Below are 26,285 nucleotides of genomic sequence, written 5' to 3' on the forward strand. Positions count from 1 at the left end.
TATATGTTAAGTCTTAGCCTCTGGCGTGTTTCATTGTATGCTGAAATGCAAAAAGGCTGAAAGTTAGAGGGCTGTTGAGGCTTCTAATAGTGAATGACTTCCGTGGCCGTATCTTGCAGATTGACTGCAAAGTATGACATATACCAATCAATCCCTGACGTTATACTGTAGTTCAGCGCCAAAGTGTTGGTAAATAGGAGTTGAGAGTACAATTAGGCCGTTGCATGGGCCAAGATTGTTTAGATGGAATACTCGACTGTACAGATAGGAAGTTTCTAACTAGGATTACCCGCCATTGAAACCTTTCGTGGCATACATCCCCCTTTCCTGAGCGATAGTGTAACCTTTTCCTTTCCCCCGATTTTCCTTTCCGTATCCTACCAAATCTGCTGTCTAAATAGCGGCGAGGAATCCGTGACCGTGTAGAATGTAGATGCGATCGCCCTGTTGAGTATCCAGCAACTCGTTTCACGCCAATGCGTTGATGTAAACTCTAGTATGCTGTGACTCAGTTGTTATTCCGAGCATTGATAATCTCACGAACTTTCTGCCAGTCGTTATTTACTACAGTTATCTTCTTCTCTCTCTTATCGAGGTCAGCGAATTCTGCCGGCGTCAAACTTGTTTCAACGACACTGAAACCATCTTCGCCATGAAGTGCTCTTATTACAGTCTCAGAAAACTTAGCTGGGTGTGCCGTTGAGAAAGAGATGTGTGGAGTATTCGCATGAGTACGGTTCATCGATCTTTGTGTTGCTGCAGCACCAACCGCAGAATGAGGATCTAGCACGTATCCGGACTTTCGATAAACAGCTTTGATGGTTTCGATGGTTTGTTGATCCGTGACTCGCTCGCTCTCAAAATCGCGTCTAGCGCTCCTAATAACGTCGCGATATACAGGGCCAAAGAATCCTTTTTTGTCGAGGTCCTGGAACCACTGATAAACTTCCTGACTAGCTTGGTTCTGGTTCCAGAGATGGTCCATGCCTGCGCTAGATGCAAACTCGCAGGCGAGAAACCATAGCAGACGCTCAAAGTTATAGGAAGTGAGAATGTCCATTGCAGGGCTCAGAGTCTTCTTAACGCCATGCCCGCCACGGCCGACACGCTGCTTCTCATACCGGCCCGTCTTCCAGAAGCGATCAAGAATGTCATTTTCGTTGGTAGCAATGACAAGTTTGTCGACGGGGAGGCCCATGTGCAAGGCGAAGTATCCGGCGAGGATGCTGCCGAATTTGCCTGTTGGGATCACAAATCGGACCTTATCGCCAGTCTTGAATGACGCAGACTTCTTGACAAGAGAGAAATACGAGTAAAAGTAAAGCACTATCTGAGCCAGGATCTGAGCCCAGTTCCTCGAGCTGACAAGATCAAAGTCTTCGTTGGCTTGCCTATCAGCTTGTAGGCGGCGCAGGATGTTCTAGATGCCTTGAGTTAAGAAAAGAAAATCAAATCAAGGATAAATGCATGCAAGCGTAGATCGGGAGGACAACATGGTAGCAACCTACCTGACAATCGTCAAAGGTGCCGGCAACGGCTAAGCTGCACACATTTTCGTCCGGCACTGTGGTGATCTGGGCTTCTTGGACAGGTGAGATTTGTGCTTGGGGAAACATGACAAATACGGATATGTCCCTTTTCCCTCTCAAACCATGAACGGCAGCAGAGCCTGCATCGCCTTTGGTGGCACCGACAAAGGTAAGACGATGTCGGTCTGCTAGGAAGAATTCATCATAAAGGATAAGCGAGTCTCTATGGCCATAGAGAGTCCCATGCCCGCCTTTGTCTCACCACGTAATACTGCTGTACGTATACGTGACCCTCTAGGGGATGACATCAACGGGTGGCACGTGGGGCGATATGGATGGCGTACCTGCGATGCTTGTTTTGCCTTGGTTTTTCTTTATAAGAAAATACTCAAGCAGGTTGCCCAAGAACTGCGAGGCGATATCCTTGGAAGCAAATGTAGGGCCGTGGAACAGCTCGAGGAGGTAGTGATTCTCCTTGAGTTGGACTAACGGTGTAACCTCTGGGGATCGAAAGGACGAGTAGCTGCGCGCAATGATATCTCTGAGGTCGGCGGGAGGGATTTCGGAGGGGGAAATGTAAAGGGACATGATCTCGAAAGCGAGCTCTGGAAAGCTAAGGTCTCCCCATGACTCCCATGCAGTAGCACGCGGGATCTCTTCAGGAATGTATAAGCCACCATCAGGGGCAACACTGTTCAGGACGACCTCCTCAAATGAGAACTGGGACAGAGACGAAATCGTTAGCTGCTAGGATGTTGCCGGAGTTCTCAGCTTTTTTGCAGAGGGCATGACGTATAGACGGTGGATGGCAGCGAATAAAAAAAATCCGTGCTGAAGGATAGCTTGGGGAAGAAGAGACTTAGGGAAGTGTCTTCATACACCACTATCCTGTCCGCGAGTGCTCAGGTAACGGTACGACGCATTCTCATCCGCCGTGTCGTCTGGCGCCATGGCTACCTGCGTAGCTCCCGAAGCACCGCGGTTTGAAGCCCCAAGACGTCAGGGGTAAAGAGATGAAACAGCGTGGTCGAGAGAGGCGTTGGTCGAGGAGCGATACAGGCAGGGGGGAAGAAGCAAAATCAAAACAAGAGAATTTTTACTAAGCTCGAGGTGAGAAAAGAGGGCGCGACTATCTGGTAGAAGCTGCGGAGGAGTAGAGACAAAGAGGGCTGTCTGTAAGTCAAGCAGGGCCACTAACAACCTACTACTGGTAGAGAGATATCGATCAACTTGGCGTATGACCCGTAGTACCAGTACGGCGCCACAGGCCCTGGACAGGTCGCGGCTACATGGCAGGCACTCCTACACGGCACAGGAGAGACAGGCCAGGGGTTCGTACCCAATACCAGCCAGGGTTGTCGCCTGCCATCGTCAGAGACGCCATTCCATCTGTCCCAAAGGTCCCAGTACTCGTACACACAGGACAGTCGGCTTGGGCGTGGGGCACAACATGAAATCTTTCGGCACCGTCTCTCTTCTGACCAGTGGCAGCCCCTCCCGCATCCCCTTTGTGCTTAGTGCGGGGTGGCTCTCTTTTCATATCCTTGGGTCGGTGACAGTCTGCGGCTGCATGTGCCTTGTGCCTCTCTGCCTCGTACGTATTAACCATGTAACCTTTCGGGAGCCCAGCTTGAGCCGGTATCTCGGCGGGGAGTTGGTAAAAGCCTAACGCGCGCATGCTGCGAGCAAGTATGCATCCGTATCTGGATTTTTGCGGTGACAAGGTGCCAGAGGGTTGCGCGCGCTTCCAACAAGCCCCTGGTCAACTTGCCCATCCCATGGCACGGTGGCCAGCCCTAAAAAAGAATCCAGTAGATGGTCAACGGTAACCACGCCGTGTGCGGATCCTGGTTCGCGGTCAAATCAATGCGTCTGGGGCTCTTTCGTTTTCACTGCCACCGTCTGATGCTTGTGGTTAGAAACCGGGCCCTGGAGCTGTGAAGAGTTCGGCTGAGCGGCGCGTTTTTGACATTTCCTTTTGAGTCACAAACGGCAGCTGGGGCCCAAAGAAAGAAGAGACGTAGAAGGTCGGCTCGGGGATCTGTCGCATGAGCACTTCTCATGCCTCTTCTCTCCTATTCTAAGGAAGCAAGCCTGCCACCGTACTGACACCGGTCTGACATGGATTGCTTTAGGCCGTTAGGCGAGTTTGTGGCTCGGACAGTCCGTACCATTGGCCGTGTCGATTGAGGTTTTAGCAACTAGCCAAAGACCCGCAACAATAGCCCAGATAGCACCAAGAGCTTGAAGGAATGTCCACATGTCTAGTTCATCGGGAGACTTGAGACTGCTGCTAAGGCTTATTGTTTGCAGCTCATCAACAAAGTGAGAGCCATGTTTCTCGGGGCAAACTATGGATAGTTTGAACTAGTGCTGCAGTGTAATCGACTTTCCATGGTCTGGGGCTAGCCGAAGTCTCCAAGTGTTCCATCGTGGGTTCATCGCTCGGAGTTGATGCGACTGAAACAACAGTAGGAGTAGTCGCACGATTCCAGACCAGGGTGTTTCAAGCGTACAGATTTAGGTTGTGCGATCAAACGGTATGCAGGCTGGCGCTGGCTGATGCGTGCTTCCAGTTCATTTGATGAGCTTTTGTTGTACGTAAAAAGGCCGGTAAGAGGACCTTTCCCACGACCGACATCCGTATGATTTTCGCCAGTCACAGTTGTTTCTACAGTATCATGTCATATGAATTTCCCCACTGCCCGACTGACCACTTGTTTTTTCTCATCGGCCCCAACGGGAGAGCACCGTTTGGACATTGACATGACCTTGTCGGATTTATTACCCTGAACTTTGTTCATTTCACATTGCCGCGACCGCGGACGCAACCCATGTCTGAGAATGACGTGAAAAAGTGGCGCTTGCTCACCAGTCTGTTGTAGCCATGCAGGCTTCTGCATATCCGAGATGGGCCTGGGTATGGAGAAGGACCTGGCCTCTTGGATTCAGCGCCAATTAAGCACAGTGACGTTGGTCATGCCCAAATGCCTACTAGGCACCTAAGCTATCTCCAATAGAGGCTTATCCGCCTTTGCGGCCATTGGCTCATCGTGTCCCTTAGCAGCCTTTTGCGAGAAGGTGTTGCTTTCGGCCACTGCACACCACAGCCGTAACCTTGTCCCCCATGTGCAAGCATCTCGTCGTCCCCATCTCTACCCAACGCGTATGTACATGGCGTGGAATCCCGAAAATTCTACTTCTGGTGATGATTCGTTCGTCATAGTCTTGGCGGGTCACACCAACCACCGCACTTTTTCTTCTCGAGAGAGAAGGAGGCGGCTCTTGATCCAGGGAGTAACCGCTGAGCTGTATCAGTTATTTCGATTTGGTTAATTATAGATGTGACATATCCACTCGCAGTATATTCAGATACCATGCACCTTTCTTGTTCCTGTCGTCTGCTTTCCGTCATGGTTTGCGTACAGACTTTAGCAGCGGGGCAATCTTAAATCGCTTGCTCAGCCCAACCCTGTACAGGGGTTTGGCCATCCCTTGTGCCGAAGATCCCTTCTTGTCACCCCCCGATTTCTCTTCTCTCCCTCTTGCAGCAGGTTGCTTTGGCCCTTTGGATTCGTCCTCGTCCTGTGGCCTGTTAGGAATGCTCTGGCTGGTGGCATGATCCTTCGGGTTCTTCTGGCTGCCTGGGGCTGCCTGATGCCGGACACGCTCCGTGTCGTCTGCCGCGGACGAGGCGTCTTCGGCAGCTCCCTGCTCACTTGGCATCTCCACTGAGCTTTGCTTTGCGGCTATTTGGATATTGTCCCCATCATTCCTAGCTGAAGCCTTTTCTTGACCCAACATGGCTCTCGTATTTTTGCTAGGGACAACGGCAGAGACGGGAGTGGCGGCGGGAGGCGGGGCACCGTCTACAGCTGTATCACTCGACTGTTTCTTAGGTCTCCCTCGTTTCTTCTTCCGCAGCGCTGCATCTGGTGTTCCATCAGCCGCGGCCGATACAGGACCTGCAGCCTGTTTCATTGGCAGGGGCTCCTCTGTTTCTGGAGGCTTCTTTGGACGCCCCCTCTTCTTCTTAGATTTGGCTATTGGCGTAGGATGTGCCACGAACTCGGCATCACTCTCCTCCGACTGCAACTCTCGTGGTGGGGGCTGATGAGCTGAAGAATCTCTTTCGTCACAGCATTCCTGATCGGGCTTGGACTCGAGATTTAGGCCAGGAGAATACTCCAGCTCGGACTGCAAAATTTGATTAGCCTTTCATGCGTGATGCCCTGGTTGCCAGCCCACTCACAGTAACTTTGTCCAAACCGGGTGTCAGGGTAGAAATGATGTCGGGGGATGAATCCCTTCGCGTGGTAAAGCTTCGGTACTCTACTTTCTTCGTAGCCACTTCCCTAGCTTGCTCTCTAGGAGTTACAGTGCTAAAATTATGGCTTGAGAGCATTTGGCTTCGAGGGGTGTTGACATTGGTGACCGTTCCACTGGAGCCAACAGCATACTGTGTCTGTTGCTTCAAGAGCAAATTGTTGTATTTTGGAACATCGTTTGATGTCAAATTCATCTCAATATGAGATGACGGTTGGCGTTCTGTTGGGGACGGGTGTATTAGACAGAATGTTGAAGTGGCGTCAACAGGCAGCGTAGGGAGCAGGACACTGGATGCTGCTGCCGTTTCCAGTTCCTCATTGGTGATATCTTTGTTACTAGAAGGAAACATAATCAAATTGACGTCGTCTGTTGCCGAAGGTGTTTCCCTAGACTCGTCCAACCGTCTCCGTTTGTTGCCTCGGCTTTCCACAAGTTCATGGTTATCCCAAGGGCCATCTGAAAGTGTACCCTTGGTAGTAGGTAATTCATCATTCCTATACAATTGATCCAATCCCTTTGATTGTCTTTGCAGAGATCCGGGGGCTTCTGGACTGCTTGGAACTTCCCAAAGGTCCACCTTGCCAGCCTCATTTTGCTTCTGCATCGAAGAGGGAATCTGGGCCAAATCCAACGAGGGCCGTCCTATCTGGGTGTTTTGAAGCCTATCCGTATGGGGATCTGTGGCTGATGTGGTGGATGAATGATAGAAGCCTCTGGTGGTTCGCTGAAAGGGAACATCAGGGATGGTCATGGCTGAGCTCTGATGCGGTGCTTCGTCGAAATCCCGCTGGAGCTGCTGAGCTCTCTCGAAAGCGGCTCCATTCTGCTCATTAAAGACTTGCTGGAAGAAGATTGAGTCCGTTGACGCAGTTGCAAGGCTTCCATGTTCAAAGGATCGTGTTTGCGCCTGGGGAACTGTTATAGCTGGAGCGGCGCCAATGTGCTCGTTTGAGTCACTTTCATCATCAGAGTCAGCAATAACCACTGGGCTCATGCTGCTGATCTCCAAGTAATAAAAAAAAATAAGTGAAAAAAGAAAAAAAAGAGAAACAATCCACCACCACCTGATTGCAAATCTCCGAGCGCTTTACTTGGATTCTGCAGGTGAGGCTGCGGTTGTCGTTGGGCGTAACGCGGTCTGACGTCCACTCTAACGCGCGGCCACGTGACCTCTTTGTCGCAGAGCTCGTATCCCATTAAGTACCTTATCCCTTTAATTGGCACGAATTTCGTACAGTAGATGGCATGCTATGGGTACGGAATAGAAATGGAGACGCTACTAATCAAATGGGTTGTTTATTAAGGCTAATCGCTTTACCAGATTGTAGTGCACCAATTCACGCTATAATTGTAGATTCGGGAGCAAGGGACGCTGCGGCTGGCCCTTCAAATGTGCTGCTGAGCCTTTGTAAAGACTCTGCCAAATAAAGGCTTCGCTCAAGAGCAACTCAATATCCTTCTCCGTCCACGCCTTCGTAGGAAGGCTCTGTAGAAACATCATGATTTCCTGGAAGTCCATCTTCACCAGTTTATCGGACCACTTTACTAGAAGTGCAGCGCAAACGTAGAGGTGGAATTCTGAGAAACCCTGTTCTTCGGCCTGGGTACCCTGTCATTAGCTGGGTTGTCCAGTTGATTAGCAGGTGAATGCTGAGAGATGGACTTACGAGGTATGTATCCCACATACGAATCGTGTTCTTGACGCTGATCTCGCGCATAAGGAGACAATTCATCCACCGAAAGCTAAACTGTATGAACTCAACGCCCTCGTGCTCAAGGTGCTTTGACAAGTTTGAATCGATTCTAGCAGTTAGGTCACGCAACGCTGTAACCTGTCTCTGGATGCCCGGTTGTGCAACAATATAGTGATCTTGAATGCCATCAAGAAGTTTGGTAAGGCACCAGAAAGAGTCAGCTTCCACAGCATCCAAAACTGACTTGGGCAGTTGACCGGGATCCATGCCCGTCTCGATATCGTGGTCTGTAATGTAAAGCCCCAAGAAAACTTCCCAAAATGGTGTCACTAGGTCGTTGATACCCTGCACGTATCCGCTGGCAGGATGCCTGACAGCCCAAACGTAGAGGATGCGTTCCAGCGATCTCTGCGTTGCCTCATAACTGTAAAGTTCAATGTGAGGGTTCGTCCTAGGAATGTCGATGCTGATCTGGTGCCAAACGGCTTCGTCCAAGCCTCTCGCTTTTCCGGCGGAGGAGCTGTTGTTAGCTGTCCCTCCTCTTTCAAACGCTTGCTTGACTCCGTCTAGATATTCCTTTCTCTTTCTTTCCAAGGTCGCAACACGCCGTTCGCTATTCGTAGGGAGATAACTAAGAAGGAGTTGCCATGTCATGGCACGGACTTCGTGTGGTACACCTGACCATGCCAGCGTGCGAAGGTCAGGGAGCGATATCGACGATGCTTGTAGTAGTCGTTTGAACTTATTTATACGCGTTATACGGGAGTTGATTGCATCGGCTTCTTTCTGCGGTGCATTGCTAGGAATAGAAGGGTAGTTGATCAAATGAAGCGCATTTGCCGGATCTTGTCAACGAGTTAATAAGACTTGTAACCCAACTGGTAATAGTTTCAGCCTGACCTTTTAATATGTCTTTATACTGAGGTCGGAGGATCTTGCCCTCACTTTTCTTGGGCATGGGGTAGGTTGGTGCTGGACGCTCAGCTGCGATGTCTGCGCTGTTCGAGTACCGTCTGCCTTGAATTCTACCAAAGGAACCGTCATCGGCAGGAGACAGAGTCTCTTGGTTCAGAGATGACTTGTTTTGAGTAGCTATTCGCTTCGACCTTCTCTTCATGTTTGAAAGGCTAGGGAGCCCAAAGTCGTCTCCGTCGTCATCTTCATATCCTAGCATTTCATCTTCGTCCGCCTTCCAATCGTCGTTGGTATTCGACAGGAAGTTGATATAACTCTTGAACGGCGGCGAAGTGGAGCCCATGCCACGTTGTGGTGGTGGAGTGGTGTCGGCCATGCGATTTCTCGAGGACGACGTCGAAGGGGGGGTTCTAGGGCGAGGCGAAGAAGAGTTGGAGAGGTTTCTTTGTCTCAAGTCAGCGATACACAACAGACACGACGGACCAGTTTGCGGTAGAAGGCGCACAATGAATCGAACTTGAGGATATCCGCATGAGAATACGCGGCCCCAACGACCAGATTGGAGCCATCTCGGCCAGCTGGGTTAGTAACGTTTCTCCTAGAAGAGCCATCTCGTGGCGGCGGTCTCCAGAACGGCGAGACTGATCTGTACCAAGGAGTGGCATTAGCGAAAAGGGCGAACCGCTGGGGGGAACGAATGGGGCGATGGAAGCATACTCAGACCGATCTACCACGTAGAGCAATTGGGCTTCAGTCAGTAACGAGTTCCATTGCTCTGCTTTCAAGGCGCATTGCCCAACGCGACGGGAGGATTTCGAGCAACGTACCGACCTGTACCATCTCCTGCGGCTGGAGACCGGCAGTTAGCATCACCACTTGTCGCCAGTTGCGACACAAGGCCGAGGCGATGTCTACTTACTGCATTGACCGGCTTCTTGCCGCTCCCAGAGGACGACCACATGTTCACGAATGGTCGTCGAAAGCGCAAAGGTGAGGCGTCATTATGCGGGGTGTTGGGTTAACAGATACAAAGCCAGTGACTGTGCGAAACGAGCTGGAACAACTCGGTGATGATCCTCGTTCGAGTCTTTGTCTCAGCCAAGCTCCATTTAGGCAGTGTGGCCTGGTCGGGTACTCCGTCCAAAGTAGTACTCTTAGCCATCAATGCTAAGTTCCCAGTTGGTACAGTAGGATGGATCTGCTGGTACAGGAGGCAACGCGCTGAGGTGCCGGCGCTGAGGCGGGGTAAAGGCCCTGTAAAGTCGCTGAAGGGGCCCTCGTAGCGGCAATACGCGCTAAAGGCTGTACGTTTCGCCTGCAGGTGGCGAGGCTGCCGCTGCTGGGTACCTGTGGAGACTTTTGGCTGGTACTCTACTTATGTATACTTTTATACTAGCAAATCGCAGTGGTTCCACGGGCATATTCAAGTTATATATCCAGTACTGGTTTGTGACTTTGTAACTTACGAAGGTATACGGCCAGCCTTGCTTCACGCAAGGGGCAGAAAACAGGGTGCAGCAAAGTAGATAAGGGCTATTCGAAGCCTCAATTCTTTTCAAAGTTACCTTTCATCGAACTGTAATTTTTTTAAGCCATTGCCGCAGTTCTGGTGAGAATCATAGCCTTCGCTGTAAGACCATCAACGAACTCTGTACCTGACTTAGTCAGCAGCTGCGTAAGGTAGCAAGGCACAAGGCCTTCAGTCAAGCTTTCCTAAAGAGCAACTTCGTCCTCAACCTTCCACCTACAATCGCTACGCCATTACCCCAACAATCCCTTTGACTTCATCGCCCGGTTTGGCATCAAAATCACCTGTTATTTACCATTTAGGAAAGATATTTTCTTAGCCAGGATACTTCTACGGCGGCCGATTCCCACGGTTTGGCATTGCTAGAGACCCAGAATCGCGGTGTCGGGTCTTCTCGCCTCACGTTAACCTTGTTTTCATCTCCCACCACACCATCTCCATCATGACCGAAGCGGAAAACTTTGAGGACGATCTTTTCGCCGACCTGTAAGGCTCTTCAGTTTTTCCGGAATTAGTTGTCCATTGTCGTGCTAACCTGATGATTCTTAGCTACGAAGATACTGACGCAAAGCCTACCGCGCCGGTCGCGAGTGCGGTCCAACATACCGACACCAAAGCTCATGAGCAGCCCGAACCGGCTGCTGCCCCTGCTCCTGTTGCTGATGAAGACAACACCGGCTACGATGCGATGAACCAAGATGCAGACGACGATGAAGACGATGTTGACTTTAACCTGGGAGGAGGAAACGCTTCAAGCAGCACACATGTGATGCCGCAAGATGATATGCCAACAACTCCTCCGTACGGGACCGTTCATAAAGCCAGTGCCAAGGAAGATGGGTGAGTTTCCCCCCGTTTTGTGAAGCTATATAACGCTCGGTGCATGATATTTTCTTTCCCACATTACCTGCGACAAGTGTCGTCAGCAATGTTGCAATGTGATGATAAGAGGCTACCAGCCAGCGCGTAATCCTGCATCCTGCAACCACATAGTGGATATACATTTTGCTTGGGGCAAAATGGCTGGCTTGATTAGATGGGAGACCAATCAGGTTCAGCGGTGAGAAGACCCTAGTCTACCGGAGAGCAAAAGTGTCAACAAGCATGAGAGTTCAATTGGGGTATCCTGAAACGCCTGGAAGAATACATTGAAACTCCCTCCCGAGTGAGAAAACATTCTCGGGGAAATGGAGAAAAAGGAAGCGATGGCCTTTCGCCTATCAAGAAGCTGGAGGGTTTCAAGCTTTGATAAAGTTGAGAGCAAGATGACCTACCAACGACCTTTTTTCCAATTCCAATATGGGAACTCTTGTCTTTATAGCTCTCGGTCACAGAGGTCTTAAAATAGCCCACGAGAGCATGTACACACTTCTCGGGAGGCTGTAGCAAGATTGACAGCGGGTAGCGCTTAGGGTCAACTCGTACCTAGCAACAGACAGTCAGAGACAGAGTCAAACGATAGCACAAAGACGAAAAAGACAGAAGAAAAGAAAGGATACAAATTCGACACTTGTCTGGCACCTTGCGTCCCTCTGCAATCGCTGTCATGCCATTGGACATCTCATCAAGCATTGCATCGCAGTGGGGCCCATGAACCGCCATCATTGACAACTCTTGATATAACCTCAACTTCACCATTTCGCCAAGTAAGAGACAATGCTGGGCTCGTATCGCGTCAGATATTCTGGGGAGTCGGTGGCACGTTATGTGGCTCTTGAGGCTATGCGCATACACATTTTTAAAATATGTCCTCTTTTACAACAACCAACAAGGGCAAGCGCACAGCCTGGCGGATATCTGCGTACGCCCTCAGTTGGCTGCCCTCTCCAAGCCGTTCGACTTGATGACAGCGACAATGTATTCGATGGATTTGACCACGGCTTCCCATTTATACGCTAGAGATGGCCGACAGCTGCTACATCTCTCCTCTCATCGTACCGCTGAAATTCCTCATGCTTAATCCCATACACTGCTACTGCTACCGCGAACTTCTGTTTCTTTAACGTGTTATTCACATGAAGGCAATAATATTATGTCTATGCTGGCTGCTAACCATTTGCTGATCTAGGAAAATGTTCATTGGTGGATTAAACTGGGAGACAACAGACCGTACGTCCCAACTTATGCCATAGGCGAGCTTTGAGATTGCTAACAGCCCATAGAATCACTACGAGATTACTTTTCCCAATTTGGCGAAGTCGTCGAATGTACCGTAATGCGAGATAGTAGCTCCGGTCGATCACGAGGGTTTGGTTTCTTAACCTTCAAGGACCCCAAAACTGTCAACATTGTTATGGTCAAGGAGCACTTTTTGGATGGAAAGATTGTGAGTTTTACTTTCCTGACGCAAACCTTATTTTGGAAGCTGTATTTTGCTGACTTGAACGTCCAGATCGACCCCAAGCGGGCTATTCCTCGTGATGAGCAAGAGAAGACGAGCAAAATTTTCGTCGGTGGAGTCAGCCAAGATACCACAGACCAGGAATTCAGAGAGTACTTTGCTCAGTTCGGTCGAGTGGTTGATGCCACGCTGATGATGGACAAGGACACTGGCAGACCCCGAGGTTTTGGGTTTGTCACCTTTGAGAGTGAAGCTGGCGTGGATGCTTGCATCAATGTGCCGCTCGAGATACATGGGAAGCCCATCGAGGTCAAGAAGGCTCAACCGAGGGGTAACCTACGTGAAGAAGAAGAGGCGGCCAAGCGTGGAAAGTTCCGAAAGGGCGAAGAACAGTCTGTTCAAGGTGGCATGGGCCAGCAGATGGGAGGCAACAACTCGGCCATGACGCCACAGCTGATGGCCCAATATTTCCAGCGTATGCAGCAATACTTTGCCATGATGCAGTCGCAGATGGCCATGTCGCGAGGCATGCCCATGAACCCGGCCATGTGGCAGCAGATGCAACAAATGCAACAGATGCAGCAGATGATGGGTCGTGGCGGTGGCCCTGGACAGAACATGATGGGCCAGATGAATCCTCAAATGATGCAGCAGATGCAACAGATGCAACAACAGATGATGCAGCAACAGCAACAGGGAGGCGGCCAGGGCGGAGACGGCTACAATGGCTATGATCAGTACCAACAGCAAGGTCCCCAGGGCCCTCATGGCGGCCGGCGAGGCGGTCGTGGAGGCTATGGAGGCGGCGGATATGGCATGGGCGGAGGTGGAGGGGCTCCCACTTCTTGGGAGGGCATGTACGACGACGTGCCACAACCTAATGCCAGCCAGGGGTCATCTCGGCGTGGTGGAAGTGTTGGCCAGGGAGGCACGCCGGATGCTCAGCACTCACCACCAGCGAACGCCCCAACTGGGCCCAAGAATGCCGGAAAGCCTGGCGCAAACTACCGCGGCGGAGGTCGTGGCGGAAACAGAGGCTTCCATCCCTATGCCCGATGAAACCAGCAGCCAGCAGCACTTGATGGCTAATAGCTGGAACTGTTAAGTGGACGGCAGATTTGGCGACGAGGAGAGCTCAAATCGACCATCGGTTAGCCGAACGGACCTTTTCGTCAATACTTCCTTGACTGAATGACGAAACTTGTATTACTACTCAACACCCAGATGAGAGGGGCCGGGGAGATCTACGAAGTTGAAGAATTTACCCCTGAGAGAGTGAGAGAGAGAGGCGATGGCTTTTACATAGGGAAAGGACAGGGAGGTTCTCTCTTTACTAATTGCTTGCAAGTTGAACGGTTTTGTTTAGCTGCTCAGGGGATGGAAGGGGGAAGGGGTTATGCATATTTTTTCTTTTTTCTTGTCGTTTTTTCTTTACTATTTGAAAACAGGATTCATTGTGGATCGGGAACAAGAGAAAAAAATTAGGCCAACTTTGTCGATTTATTGTCAGTCAAATATAATATATGGAATTTAAAATAATATTAGAATTTTTGTTCTTCTCTGTTCGATAGCTGAAGTTGCAAGGACTCATCTACATAGCTCATGTCAATAAACTAGCAAATTAAAACGTCTACAGGGCATAGTTCCATAGTGAAAACATCTATTAAAAAACACTCAAGCTATCGAAATCAATATCCCGTTTCCATCCTTGCTTCCTAAACCTGTATGCTTCCTACCCAGTTACTATATCGCCACGCCTGCTTCCCGAGGTATCTCATACCAATGAGCCAACATATGTCGCCCATAATGCTTTCATGCGCCAATAAACCCTTCATGCATCCTGCTCTTGAGCAAAGTGAAACTCCTTATGCTAACCATTATAAACCAAAAAGTCATGTGGAGATGCCATATTCATGTATATCATAATAGAGAAAGAAAAAAAGAGAACATTTTTTGAAAAGCCAAGAAAAGAAGAAAACAGAAACACAAAACAGAAACAAGACCACTTCCCTTAAAATCGTCTATAGTTATCACCCTCCTCTAGCTTCTTCAAAACACCAACAGCATCGGCAAGCAGAATGTTTCTTCCGCCCAGACAGTCCTTCTCGAGCGATGCGCGCGCGAGACTGACAGCACCGGAGCCGACCTGTTTCTCTTGCTCGGACATTTGCTGGATGCGACCAGGCTCCATGTCCGACATCTTCAAAATCCACTGGATGGCGGCCCTCCGAGTCGGCGCCTTGGCTTCGGTGCGGCTGATGCCGACATGTCCGAATGCCCAGCAGATAAGAGCGCACACGTAAATGCCCCAGAAGTCAGAAATCTCCTTCTGTTGTGTGCGCTGGAACTGAGGCGGGATCGAGGCGCTTCCGTCCTTGTTAACACACCTCTGCAGACCGAGGAAGAGCTTAAGAGCCCGGGCAGCAAAGGCAGCTGCAACAGCAGCGCTACCAGAGTCTCGCCACTTCTCCAACTGTCTCTGATGTTCCATGAAATCGGTGGCCTGCAGCACCTTCTTGTTGAAAACCCAACTGTCACCAGACACTGACAGCAATGTGTGTAACGGGGTATAGTGGAGAGCAAGATGCGACATTGCAATTGGAGAGTATGGGAACAGATTCATGATCCTGAAATGACTCATGCTGATACTAGATGCATCATCCAAGAGGTTAATCTTCGTAAGGGATTGTCTCTGAGGGAGCTGCAGCACGTGTGCGACCAGGAACAGCGAGGCGTCAAAGGCCGGGATTGAAGCAATATCCGCGGCAGAAATGGTCTCGAGAATCGTCGTCCCGACCGTCGCTGGCAGGGCAGGTTGGCTAACGTTGCTCCATTCTTGGAAGTTTTGCGCGTCCCATTGGAGCAGCGTGCCCATTGACAAGGGAATTGGGAGTGTTGCGGGGTCGGAATAGTCCAGGCCAAGTACCGAGACACGAGGCTGTTCCAGGAAGGACATTGCGTGAACATCGAGTAAGAAGCAGGCAGACAAGAGACGTCTCTTTGATTCCATATGAACCCACATCCTCCATTGCTGAGAGGCGTCGCAGGGCCCCAGGTTCGGCGGGAAGGTAGATTGTGCGTGAATGACCTGCATTTAAGGTGCGAATGAGTAAAAGATTTAAATGGTATAATCTCCCCTCTCCAAATACAGATACACCATGAAACGTAAAGGCGAACCGTATGGAGAGAGGTTCAAAAGAGCGAGAAAAGAAGAGCAAGAAGAAAGAAAGAGAAAAGAAAAGAAAAAAGGCCGTAAAAATGGAAATGGAATTCGTAACACATGACAAACATGAAAAAGAGAAGAGACGTCCACACACAGAAATCCAGTGGTATGTAAACGTAAAAACCAATGAAATCTAGGCGGAACTAACCATTTGATACAATGCCTCAAAGCGAGGCGACGGCTGATAAGCCTTCTTGTTTCTTCCCCGGAAACGAGCGTAGTATTCGCACAAGAGTGTGGCCTGCATGATCGGCAGTGGCCATTCCGGGGTGCCAGAGTTGGTATACTAATAAACACATGTTAGCTGCTGCTCACTGACTTGTTTTTATGATTATCTCACAATCTTTGCTTTGTCCATAGCATAGGTGTGTAGCTGGTGCCCATTGGCGCGGTGCTCCTCGTGCTCGAGGAATTGAGTGGCGATGGCTGCCATGGCACACTGAAGAATCTCCAGATGCTCCTCGGGCATGTTTGTCGGGTTTTCAAATGTCGGCTTGTGGATGATGGGGTACATGGAATGGACTTTATCCCAGTATACCTCGATGTAAGTCGGGATCATGCTTCGAATTCCATGGCTCAGAGCTGTCGGCATCAAAGTATACAGGCCAAGAGCATCTACAGGCTCACGGCTACAAGTGCGAGGATACATCATACGATCCGCAGGCAATGCAGCCGGCGCCGCAATCATAGTCTCCGCGGACTGACCTACAATCAGCTGTGGGGGAGACATGCTACGGACTGTAGTGTCGAGCATCTGATGCGGGCTGTATAGGTTGGCGCTGTGCTCGTAGCTAGGAAATGGAGCCCCCAAGCTATCCCCATATACTGAAGAATAGAGCTGTGGAGGGGTAGCTCCATAAGTGAAAGAGATGGGATAGCCATTGTCAGTGATGACGGGGCTTGGGGATGTTGTATAAGACGGCATCTGTCCGCTCCACTCCGCGTTATGAGCCCGGGCCGACGACTGTTGGAACTTGGAGCTGCCAGATGCCGGCGTCGAGTAGGCACTCCCTGAGGCGGTCGATGGAATGCCCGAGCTATCTGTCCAGGGAATGTTTGGTGGTGTCGTTTCAGACATACACAACTCTGGAACCTGAGGGGTCAGAACACCCAGCCCGGTAGGACGGGATTCATCGTAAGGGACCACCCGGGAGTTTGGGACCTGTACGGCAGTAATGGGGTCGACCACACTCATATCTGCCATCTGATACGCATGTGTATCTCGCATGTGTGGCGATTGCATTGTGTTTCCGTGCGGTGTTGATTTGTTGACGGACGACCAGTGGCCTGAGACGATTCCTACACTTGGAGCTGGTGTGGCGGCAGCTCCAACACTGTAGGGAGAGGTCGCTTGCCTTGCAGGTGCCGGTGGTGAGCTACTATAAGGTCGAGATGGGCTGCTGCCGGAGCGTCGTCGTCGTGATGAGTCTCTGTTCAACTTGCCCTCGTGTTCGCCACTAACTTCTAATAAGCACTCATTCCCTGTGGTATATATGTTGGAGATGAAGAGAGAAGCTTACTGTCTCTGGAGGTGTCGATCTAAAAGGTCTTTTCGGTAAAAGACCTTCTTACAACCGGAGACTGTGCAACATAATTCGGGTGGTTGATGGCTCAACTGATGTCGTCTGAGAGATGATAGAGTAAGCCAGATGTTCGGTGTGATGAGCAAAAGAGAAGAGGGGTAATGGACAACAACATACCTTAGATGCTCAGCTCTGGTAAAGGTCTTATAGATGAATCATGTTAGTATATATCTATGATGATATAAGAGTAAAGAGTAGATGAGATGTAAATACCTTTGGAGGCCGGCAGACATCACAAGTATGAACTGGAACACCCTTCTTGGCCCGACTGACTCTCCCAGTAATGGGAGTCAGCTTGACAGGGTGATCCCCTGAACCGGTTCCTGACATGATGGGCCTCATTGCTGCTCCTGTGTAGTACGATGGATGGTTCTGGCTCTGTCCGTAGGAAGAGTCCATGGAATCAGTGCTAGTGTTGCTGCGTCGACGACCGCCAGGGTGGCTGTTATATCCCAGGGGTGGCGCTGCAGGGTGGAGGATGTGAGGAGGAGATGTTTGCCTTGAGAGATCCACCGGGATATTATATCTGGGCATGGGGACGGAGAGATCTTGATCAATAGAAGTTCTCGAAGTCGGCCTCCGGTCTCTTCTTATGGAGTGCGAGTCGACGTGGTCGTCATCGACATTCATAATGTTCCTGAGGCTCCCCATTGTGGACTATATCAGACCAAGAAGAAAGATGAGACGGCAGATAAATAGAGTTGAAGGAAGAAGGTGTCGGGGAGTCGTGGAGCACAAAAAGTCTATCTTGGTATACACAGCCCGGAAGGCTGCGAGAAAGAGTTGCTAGTGATGTGACGTGAAGTGAAGTTGTCAAGATTATGGATTATAGGGCCGGAATCTCCAAAAGGCACGGCAAGGGGAGAGCAAGGGTATGTAGATGGTGTAGGAGAGAACGGAACTGGTCGACTAGAGGTAAACCAGCGTAGCAGCCGAATGGGGTGGGAAGCAGAGTCGGCGACAACCTAGCCTCAGCCTCGCCGGGTTGAGGTAATGTCCCCAGTAGCGATGCGACCTCAGAATGCCTTTGAAGAGACAAATATAGGAAGAGAACAAGGCATTATCGTCGTGCTGCGGGAAAGATGGCAGTGGTGACGGCGGCGGCAAAAGAGAGAGCGCGCAGAGGTAGTCTACATGTATGTTGATTGTGTGGGAAGCGAGCGCGTGGGCAGCACGACCCCCGGCGGCCAACACAGCCGAACTCCATCATCTGAAGCGGCCCTGGAAACATGATCCTAGTTCCATGACGAGCCGTGGGCTGGCAGCTGAGCTATGGGGTGCATGTAAAACCAGGTAAAACGGCATGGTCTGGGTTGTTGTCTCCCCGAAGCGGTGTCGAAGCCATCAGCTCTCCCGCGCCGTTCGTACTGGGTACGAGGCAGCACGACGCAACGGGGAATGGGCCAATCTCTCTGGCACACCCCCGACCCAACTCTTACTGCTAGCAGTCCGAGGCTGACAGAACCATGTCGGGAGGAGGATACACGGTGGGGACGGCGCCGCGTGGTTGAGCCAGCCCTTGCCAGCCCTGCCCGCGGGAGCGAACGGGCCAGGACTGGGGTAGACACTAAAAAGCTCCGTCCAGATGAGCTGCGAGTCGACTGCTGCAGCAATACCCTTGATTGGGCACAGCCCAGAGAGGGTGGCGGCGAGTGGTGGAGGGGTAAGAAATATCCGCCTGTCATAAGCAGAGCCGTGATCAAATGGTTGTTGCTGCCTCGCTCATCACTACCAACGGCCGCGCCAATGCCAATGTTGGGCACACAAGGATTCGCTCTATGCCAAACATATGCGAGTCGTACCCGTCGTAGAGCAGAAGAGAGCTTGGCCAAACCTGGCTGCAATGCGTGACTGGGGATATAATTAGAACCCAGCTTTCTTATCAGCATGCAGGCTAATGTGACGGCTTTGCTGATCTCCTCTTTGGGTTCCAAGATGCGCCAGGTGCCAGGCTACCTGAACACGACTGTCCCGAATTTCCCACCCGGCTGTGCTGTACACATCATATCATGGAATGTGGAAAGTACGAGTACTGTACAAGCGCAGCACAGCACACACGCAAAGCCCACAAAGGCTGTGTCTCGCTGCCGGCGGAAAAAGAACCAAGGCCCTAAAACAAGACCAACAAGGGGGGCCCGCGAGAGCGGCGCGGGTATGGCGTCAACGTCCCAGTCCGGCGGCTCCAGCAGGGTTCATAGTTGGGAAATGAATGTCTTTCGTCCCATACCGCGGACTGCCTTATGACTGCTCAGTAGTACATACTACTTGTTTCTTCTGCTTTTGCCCCCCTTCGCTGTTGAGGATCAACACCTGCATGAGCAGTTGTGAGACACGGCGTCCTGAATGTGTGTGGGCTCATGAGAATTGTGCGCGCTTGGCGAGAAGTTACAGGGGCAGAGACGAAAACTGCTAGCGACGCTGGTTAGTATGGAGTACTTGATTCCTTTGTACTTGTCAGTTATTACAGAGCGCAACGATGTACTTGGTCTGCTCTGGTGAAGCGAAATCCGACGGTGGTGGGGCTGGGCTTGATTTCTCGCCGGAAGACCAACAGCCACACAGATATTCGTAGCCGATCCTGGAGCATCTGGTTGGCCGTGAGGGCATCGTGTGAGAGAGTCCGGGTCTTGAAGGAAGCAACTATGGCTCACGAGAACAGAAGGTTCTTCTCTCCCTTTTTCGCCACCGGAGGAACATACCCGGAGACAGAGACCGCGATAGCCTCTGCCTAGTAGTCTTGTGGACGTGATGCAAAGGGCAGAGATGCCGTGTGCCGCAGATTGACAGCAGCATGGCATCGCCCAGCTAACTTGGGAGATCATCAACCTGGCCAGGGTACTGGGTACGCTTGTGCGCAGAGGCCTCGTTTTGGCGCATCGGCAGCTACATCTGGGGGGAACAAGGGTGGAAGAAGAAGGGTTTTCCCCGTAACGTGTCTTTGAGCAAAAAGCTTGGTGTTCCCAGTCCACCGGAGCCAGTACTAAGACGCATTTTCTCCAATGGCCTGCCTGGGAGGATCTTAGTAGTCCTAGTACCTTGCACACAGCATCCCGCTCTTCCATGCCTCCTTTCTAGAACGGATCCCGTCGCAACACTGACACCATGGCTTCAGAGGTGCCTCGACTTGCAGGCGATGATGTATGAGGTTCGTACATGATACATACATGCTAATGCGCGTGCGTTATGCAAGTGCCCTCATAGTTCCCGTATGCACGGAGTATCTCACATCCAATTGCTTTTTTTCTGTTCCAAAGGGCCGACGGGCTGAGATGCCTCAGCAAATGCATCGGCCACCTCCGCCCCTTTGGAACAGAGAAGCCGATGCCCGGCGCAACACTTTCAGCCAGCAAGCTCTCAAACTTGGGAAACCGGTGAAGCTGCGATATGTGCCTCTCCCTGCGTTGCCGGTGTTGCAACGAACGAATCAACGCCCGGCTGCGGTTCCAGCAATGGGCACGAGCTCTACTAACGGCGCAGTGGCGGCCACCCGGCTTGCAAACGAAGACTGAAGGATGGGCCAGAGCTGAAAAAGTTCCCCGTCTTTTGCGTCTCCATCTCGCGCAGAGCTGACGTCCTGGTGGGCCAGGGGTTTGTTTAACATGCGCACTCCATTCCCTTTAGTGCCTGTCCCAAGGGAGACATGGTCGCCTCCGCGTCCACGAGGCACATGGCCCGCTCCGTGCAGCCCGAAGGCGCCCGCCCTCGTGCTCCGTAAGTGCAGGCTAGCTTCTCGTTTTGGGGAGACTTGGGCGCTGGTGATGATGCTGCACGGTCAGGACAAGTTCGAGTAGGGTACAAGTGGCCGCGGAGGGGATTCCGATGGAGACAAGCAGAGGCGGTCACAACTAATAGTAATAGTCCTCTCCTTTAGTCATTTTCGAAATCGCTCTATTGCAGACCAATTCCCACCTCGTTTTGTGGATCCATCCAGCCGGTGAGGAAGAGAAATGAGTATCGCATTGATGCTAGCCCGGTGATTCGGCTGTCGCCCAGGAACGTCACCTCCATCTGTCTCTCTTCTTGTCTCTGCCAGTGCAGCCACGAATAGGGACCATGTTCGTTTGATTCCCCCCCTGTAGATCTGGCTTTGCTGAAATCTATCTGATCTCGATCATTTGAGGGTAAAAATCATCCTTCGTGGTAGGGAATCCGGGTTTTCCTTTGGTTTCCTTTCTTTTTCGCAGGTTAGCGATTTGAGATGAACTGCAAATAGTTGGTCGCTGAAGATTTGGGGGCTAGTGGGCGGTTTGGGGGCCAGATTAGCTAAAGTTGGTGAGCTACCGCAGGCTTGGAAAGTGCTAGTGAGCTCCCCCTTGCCCTCTTCCCGCAGCAGGGAATGAGAAAATGGAAGTACGTGCAGCCAAAGTACCGAGTACGGGCGTCAGTTCACGTTAGGGTGCATGTACTCATACCTTACATACAGTACCCGTAGCTGCAGTCAGCAAACCCGCCGTAAGGAGAAGAAACGACTGGAGCATTTGCATCATGTATTACTTTCTATTGCCTTGCTGTTCCTATCAGTCGAATGGAATCCCAAAATGGACGTGGAGCTGCAATCTCTCACAGTCACTTCTCGCAGGGGCTTCGGCGAAGGATGTGGGATCAACACACTTTTGTTTCACTTCTTTGGGATGCACAGCAGGCTCTAGCACCGAAAAGCACCAACTAGGCAATAGCTCGTATCTTTTTCACAGTGAACACGACGAGCCGGTAAAACTCTAAAGTGCTACAAGGCATTCTGTCAAGCTCAGTTGTCTTAGACAGCTTCGCCCAGGGCATGGCAGAGCATGGCTCGGCAGGTAAAACAACATGGAACAATCCCTTGATTGTCGCAGCCGCAGCATTCAGCTCGCTGCTGCAGGTCTTGACGACATGTTGCCCGCCGGCGCTTATCTCACGCCCAAGCATCCAGAGGAGATGCTACCTATGAGGGTAATACCAGGACCTGCAACCGCATTTGCTACGGGGGTTTGATTGGAGCCAGAGTGAGCGTGGCGAAGCAACCAGAACGATCGTCGATGTACTGTAGATCAGCAAATGGGAATTCCACTGCGAAGCTCTTTTACTGTACTGCTTGCGTATTGATTGCGTACTGCTAGCCTTCCTTTCTCCCTTTTTCTTTCTTTTCCATTTCTTCAAATAGAAATAGAAATAGAAATAAGTTAAACTAGATAGACTCGGGAATAGCACTTGGAGTGATTTGTCCGCGCCATGTTACTCTCTGCTATTCATCTCGGCGCTTATACGCAGACGACTAGTGACTAAGACGACCAACACGCTCTAGTCCAGATATTTTTAGAGATTCACCCACCCATCATGACGCTACTGTACACACTATCCGTCCTCTCATGCAGCAGGTTGCAAGCAGAAGCAGACGCTGGGAGAATAAACGGAAACATCTTGCATAAGCCATTGATTTGATCAACCTAAGTTACCAGCCCTCCGGAGCAACGCAGGCGCGCTTGTCGCCGTCCAACAACAAGCAGCACAGCCATGCCCATCCCACAAAGTGTAACGCTTCATCTGCTTCTTATTCGTCGTATATGCGCCGCCTCTTGTCCTGCCCATCCATCCTCTAGTAAAAAAACCAGGGCAGTGGATCTCCGGGCATCGCCATGAACAGCCGCCTTTTGAGTGGCACGGCCAAATGTTTAATGTTGCATCCCGTTCTAGACAACCTCCCCCAGCTCGCAGAAATGTAGCCAAACCTGAACTCAGCCCCGATCCCCAGGCACGCGAATCTGCCCATTGCTCACTGCCCTCGTGCCATGTTTCTTCACAATGTAACGCAGCCATCTCACGACGCATCGGCTATTAGCCGCCGTCAAAACTTCACACCCTCCACGCTCGACAGATAGCCGCGAGGACAGAGACATGTTCAAAACTCGGAATGGCCGGAATCGTTGATCGTGATTAGAAGAGAAATGTACTATGCTCAGAAATCTAATATTAGTAACCGCCGGCAGATGTCGAGAATCATCAAAACCCCCATGCCGGAGAAAAGGATGTTCGGGCAAGGGGGGAGAGGCAGTGGCAAGGCCTTGCGGATAAGGCTGCATACGTAGGTAACGGTAGTTGTGACGGCATGTCATCTATTACTCCCCATGTTCGTTGGTAAGGCTGATCCTCCTTGTTTGATGGTCATGACACAGAGCTGCAAACTGCCATGGTAGCCTTGTCATGTGCATTGCAACCTTCCCCAAGAGTCCCTGCCTGTATCTCCTCGTGTGTGTGCGTGTGTCCCTCCATGACGAGAAGAATCCACGAATTGGAACGCCACCACGGTTGTTATGTGCCTCGAAACAACAGGACACCGCATATACGGTGCCTTTGAAACAATGGCCTCTGTGACAAAATAAGCCTGCATCATGTTTCAAACATCACAAGAAACACAAGGCTGTTATCACGCTTTCTAGAGCATGTAAGGAGGCACCAAGCAAGATTGGAGCAACGTAGTCATCATTTTTTGTAGCCCTAAAACAAAAACCCAACACGCCAATGAGACACCACCAAATCCATCTATTGTCACAAATTAACAGTCATCCTTTTGTCGCGTATACACACTCTCTCATCGCAAACCGCCTCGGCTGGAACTCATACGGCCGCGCTCAATTCCTCTGATACTTGGAGCACTTCCTTGATGCTAAATCTATGCGCGGCTTGAGGCAGCCTCCTCGTGGTTGTTCTCTGCCGGTGCCGGCCTCCCGTTGCTGTCGCTCTCTTCAGAGTCGTCATCGCTGGCGGGATGGCTGCCTGCCACAGTTCTGCGGTTCTTGGTCATCTAAAGGTCGATCGAGTCAGCTCGGTAAACGGAAGACAAGGTAGATGGGAGAGATCAACGAACCCATGATCGCACACCACCAACCAGCCCAAGCGCATAGCCAGTGATGAACTCCTTCGAGTTCCCTGATCCTCCAGGCGTGGTGGGAGATCGTGCAATGTCGCCTGATCGTGCAATGTCGCTTCCTGAGCTGTTGAACCGGGCTGGGCTCTGTGGTCGACTGGTAGGCCAGAACTGCTTTAGCTCTCGGCTGAGCTCCTGGCCGGTCGTGGTCCAGTTGTTGGTGATGTTCTCGCGGAGATCTTGCACGTGACGCTTGAGGTCTAATTCATTCTTCTTGAGCCAGCTGACATTGAGCTCCTGGCGAGAGGTACCGCGCTTGAATTGCCTGGTGATGTACTTTTCGTAATCGCGGACGATCCTATGGGACACAAAGGTCAGATGACAGGGTTCAACGGCGATAGAATACTAAACTACTCACCTTGTAATGATGCCAGTCGTGCTGACACCCTCAGTGCGCTGAGTTACGAGAAACTTGCCAGTCTCCTTGATGGGCTGGTAAATGTCGTCTCCCTCGTCCGCGCCATATGGAATATCGTCGTGTGCTACGTAGTCGAGGCGATGCAGTTCGAGAAACTCTGGAGTGACGATCCACGGGCAGTCTTCGATGACCTCGTCCACCCACTTACAGTGTCGCACAGACTCGGCGCGCTCCTTGGCAGACATGACGGTCAATCCCTTGCGCATGTGGGTATCATCGTCGCCGGTGACGCCCACGACGAGAGTTGTGTTGGGAAAGGCTTTCTTCGCCTGTTCAAGCTGGCGCATATGTCTGTCAATGTGGTCAGCACGCGGGTCGTTGGATATACCTAGTTCTCGTCGTATATAAACAGCACTCACCCTAGATGGAACAGATCGAAGACTCCGTCGGCGTAGACTCTGACATTGCGGCCAGTTGGCGGGGGGTTTGTCTTGTAGCCCACGGGGTGAGTGAGCTTGCCAATCGGGGGTGGAGGCATCTTCTTCTTCTCTTCCTCGACGTCTTTGGAAGCACTCTTCCGTCCTTTCCGAGTAACTCTCTCAGCAATGTCGATGCTGGCTTCAGTAGTGTCACTGGGCTCACCAGGATCGAGGACATTGTCGCCATTCTCGACAACTCGGTCTGAATTGGCTCGCTGCCTCTTATTAGGGTTCAAGTTCGTGCCATTGGCAGTCCGTCTAGTCTGTCGCGACGACTCTGGTGCGGTGGTGTCGCCTTCTTCGCCCGAGGCATCTCGCGACGAGGTCTGCAAAGCGCTGTCCGGCTCGGCAGCACTGATAGTGACTCTCTTGCGTTTGCCGCTGTGGGAGGACGCTGGTGATGACATCGTGACTAGAGGAAGAAAAAAAAGCAAGTGCTAAGTCAGGCGCCGATGCAGCCCGACTAAAGACTCAAAGTTGTGCGTTTCTGTCTCTCGTTTCTTGCGAATGCCCGAGAGCCGCTGTAGCTGGATCAGCTACCTGTCTTTGATGGACATGAATGGACTTGGGCTTAGAGAGCAGAGGACGCTGGCGCTGGGCTTGGCTCGTGACGCTCGCGTGCGCAATGTGTGGAGAGGCGCTCCGGGGGTTGCTGAAGGTTTAGAATTTCGGCCAGGGAGCTTGTGATTTTACCCACCTTGGAGGTCGCCAACAAAATTCAAATCCAATTTCCCACGGCCTAGCAAGCTACCTGCACTCCAAAAAGACAGGTGGCGTGACCATGCTGAAAAGGGGCCATAAATTAATGCCTGAGTAGGTATACGCCGTATTCGGGTCACAGCTAATTTCTCATATTTATGTGATTTTCTTTTTAACAACCCTGCCCAAAAGCAAGGCCTGATCAATGGCATAGGGAACTATCCCATGCTCCGGACTATGCTCTACGGTCTTTTTTTCTGCTTCTCCCGCTGTTCTGGGTCTGGAACGGGGACCCCAGTTCTCTAGCTCAGCCTGTTGGGGTAGACAGAGACAGCTACGATTCTCCCTGCTTCAAGCTTCAAGATGTTCTATAATTGAGATGTCCATACCCGATTAGAAACGCCAGAATTGAAAAATTGTCGTGCTCTGTCTCTCATCAATTCAGCACAAGGGAAGCGATGACGCTGCCACACGGAAATCACGTGGTGGTCGCACAAAGATCTTGATTCTCCCTCTCCTGGTCCAGTCGCGTCCATGCTTGTCTGTCTTGCCCCAACACATCCATATAGCGTTCGTCATTTCGCCGTCTCCATCAGCTAAGCTGCTAGTTGAGCTGCTAGCTGTGCTCTAGCAATAAGGGGTAGCAGATCGCCTTGTAACTCTTCGCCTGTCCAGCGCTGAAAAGTACTTCCATGTGAAAGCC

The 26,285-nt window shown here is 51.2% G+C and overlaps 8 protein-coding genes across 8 annotated transcripts; 3 read left to right on the forward strand and 5 right to left on the reverse strand.

The window, feature by feature from the left end:
- Positions 1–76: 76 nt before the first annotated feature.
- V8C40DRAFT_232145 (tryptophan synthase beta subunit-like PLP-dependent enzyme) lies at positions 77–2,249 on the reverse strand. Its single transcript, XM_083213079.1, has 3 exons — positions 1,874–2,249; positions 1,509–1,717; positions 77–1,420 (listed from the first exon to the last, which is right to left on the reverse strand). Exons 1-3 carry the CDS (start codon positions 2,115–2,117, stop codon positions 509–511), a joined length of 1,365 nt encoding a protein of 454 aa, XP_083077554.1. The 5' UTR covers positions 2,118–2,249; the 3' UTR covers positions 77–508.
- A 2,653-nt stretch (positions 2,250–4,902) lies between these two features.
- V8C40DRAFT_90865 (uncharacterized protein) lies at positions 4,903–6,962 on the reverse strand. Its single transcript, XM_083223589.1, has 2 exons — positions 5,782–6,962; positions 4,903–5,726 (listed from the first exon to the last, which is right to left on the reverse strand). The coding sequence occupies exons 1-2, from the start codon at positions 6,850–6,852 to the stop codon at positions 4,941–4,943; spliced, it is 1,857 nt and encodes a 618-aa protein (XP_083077555.1). The 5' UTR covers positions 6,853–6,962; the 3' UTR covers positions 4,903–4,940.
- A 172-nt stretch (positions 6,963–7,134) lies between these two features.
- On the reverse strand, positions 7,135–9,652 carry V8C40DRAFT_232152 (GTPase-activating protein GYP1). Its single transcript, XM_083213080.1, has 7 exons — positions 9,387–9,652; positions 9,295–9,316; positions 9,185–9,194; positions 8,973–9,113; positions 8,453–8,910; positions 7,526–8,397; positions 7,135–7,458 (listed from the first exon to the last, which is right to left on the reverse strand). The coding sequence occupies exons 1-7, from the start codon at positions 9,426–9,428 to the stop codon at positions 7,201–7,203; spliced, it is 1,803 nt and encodes a 600-aa protein (XP_083077556.1). The 5' UTR covers positions 9,429–9,652; the 3' UTR covers positions 7,135–7,200.
- A 630-nt stretch (positions 9,653–10,282) lies between these two features.
- Positions 10,283–11,011, forward strand: V8C40DRAFT_90933 (uncharacterized protein). The gene is made up of 2 exons (XM_083223590.1): positions 10,283–10,481; positions 10,545–11,011. The coding sequence occupies exons 1-2, from the start codon at positions 10,438–10,440 to the stop codon at positions 10,837–10,839; spliced, it is 339 nt and encodes a 112-aa protein (XP_083077557.1). The 5' UTR covers positions 10,283–10,437; the 3' UTR covers positions 10,840–11,011.
- Positions 11,012–11,981: 970 nt separating this feature from the next.
- V8C40DRAFT_90936 (RNA-binding protein) lies at positions 11,982–13,953 on the forward strand. Its single transcript, XM_083223591.1, has 3 exons — positions 11,982–12,104; positions 12,158–12,321; positions 12,388–13,953. The coding sequence occupies exons 1-3, from the start codon at positions 12,068–12,070 to the stop codon at positions 13,393–13,395; spliced, it is 1,209 nt and encodes a 402-aa protein (XP_083077558.1). The 5' UTR covers positions 11,982–12,067; the 3' UTR covers positions 13,396–13,953.
- A 351-nt stretch (positions 13,954–14,304) lies between these two features.
- V8C40DRAFT_90963 (uncharacterized protein) lies at positions 14,305–18,036 on the reverse strand. Its single transcript, XM_083223592.1, has 6 exons — positions 17,356–18,036; positions 17,260–17,285; positions 17,080–17,184; positions 15,900–17,016; positions 15,708–15,845; positions 14,305–15,424 (listed from the first exon to the last, which is right to left on the reverse strand). The coding sequence occupies exons 1-6, from the start codon at positions 17,791–17,793 to the stop codon at positions 14,348–14,350; spliced, it is 2,901 nt and encodes a 966-aa protein (XP_083077559.1). The 5' UTR covers positions 17,794–18,036; the 3' UTR covers positions 14,305–14,347.
- A 2,064-nt stretch (positions 18,037–20,100) lies between these two features.
- Positions 20,101–20,988, forward strand: V8C40DRAFT_232158 (uncharacterized protein). The gene has a single exon (XM_083213081.1). The coding sequence runs from the start codon at positions 20,283–20,285 to the stop codon at positions 20,649–20,651; it is 369 nt and encodes a 122-aa protein (XP_083077560.1). The 5' UTR covers positions 20,101–20,282; the 3' UTR covers positions 20,652–20,988.
- A 2,524-nt stretch (positions 20,989–23,512) lies between these two features.
- V8C40DRAFT_90990 (choline-phosphate cytidylyltransferase) lies at positions 23,513–25,431 on the reverse strand. The gene is made up of 4 exons (XM_083223594.1): positions 24,824–25,431; positions 24,405–24,755; positions 23,987–24,344; positions 23,513–23,923 (listed from the first exon to the last, which is right to left on the reverse strand). The coding sequence occupies exons 1-4, from the start codon at positions 25,288–25,290 to the stop codon at positions 23,792–23,794; spliced, it is 1,308 nt and encodes a 435-aa protein (XP_083077561.1). The 5' UTR covers positions 25,291–25,431; the 3' UTR covers positions 23,513–23,791.
- Positions 25,432–26,285: the final 854 nt, after the last annotated feature.

The sequence above is a fragment of the Trichoderma camerunense genome, assembly GCF_050948025.1.
Source record: "Trichoderma camerunense strain CBS 138272 chromosome Unknown V8C40scaffold_2, whole genome shotgun sequence".
Classification (NCBI taxonomy): domain Eukaryota; kingdom Fungi; phylum Ascomycota; class Sordariomycetes; order Hypocreales; family Hypocreaceae; genus Trichoderma; species Trichoderma camerunense.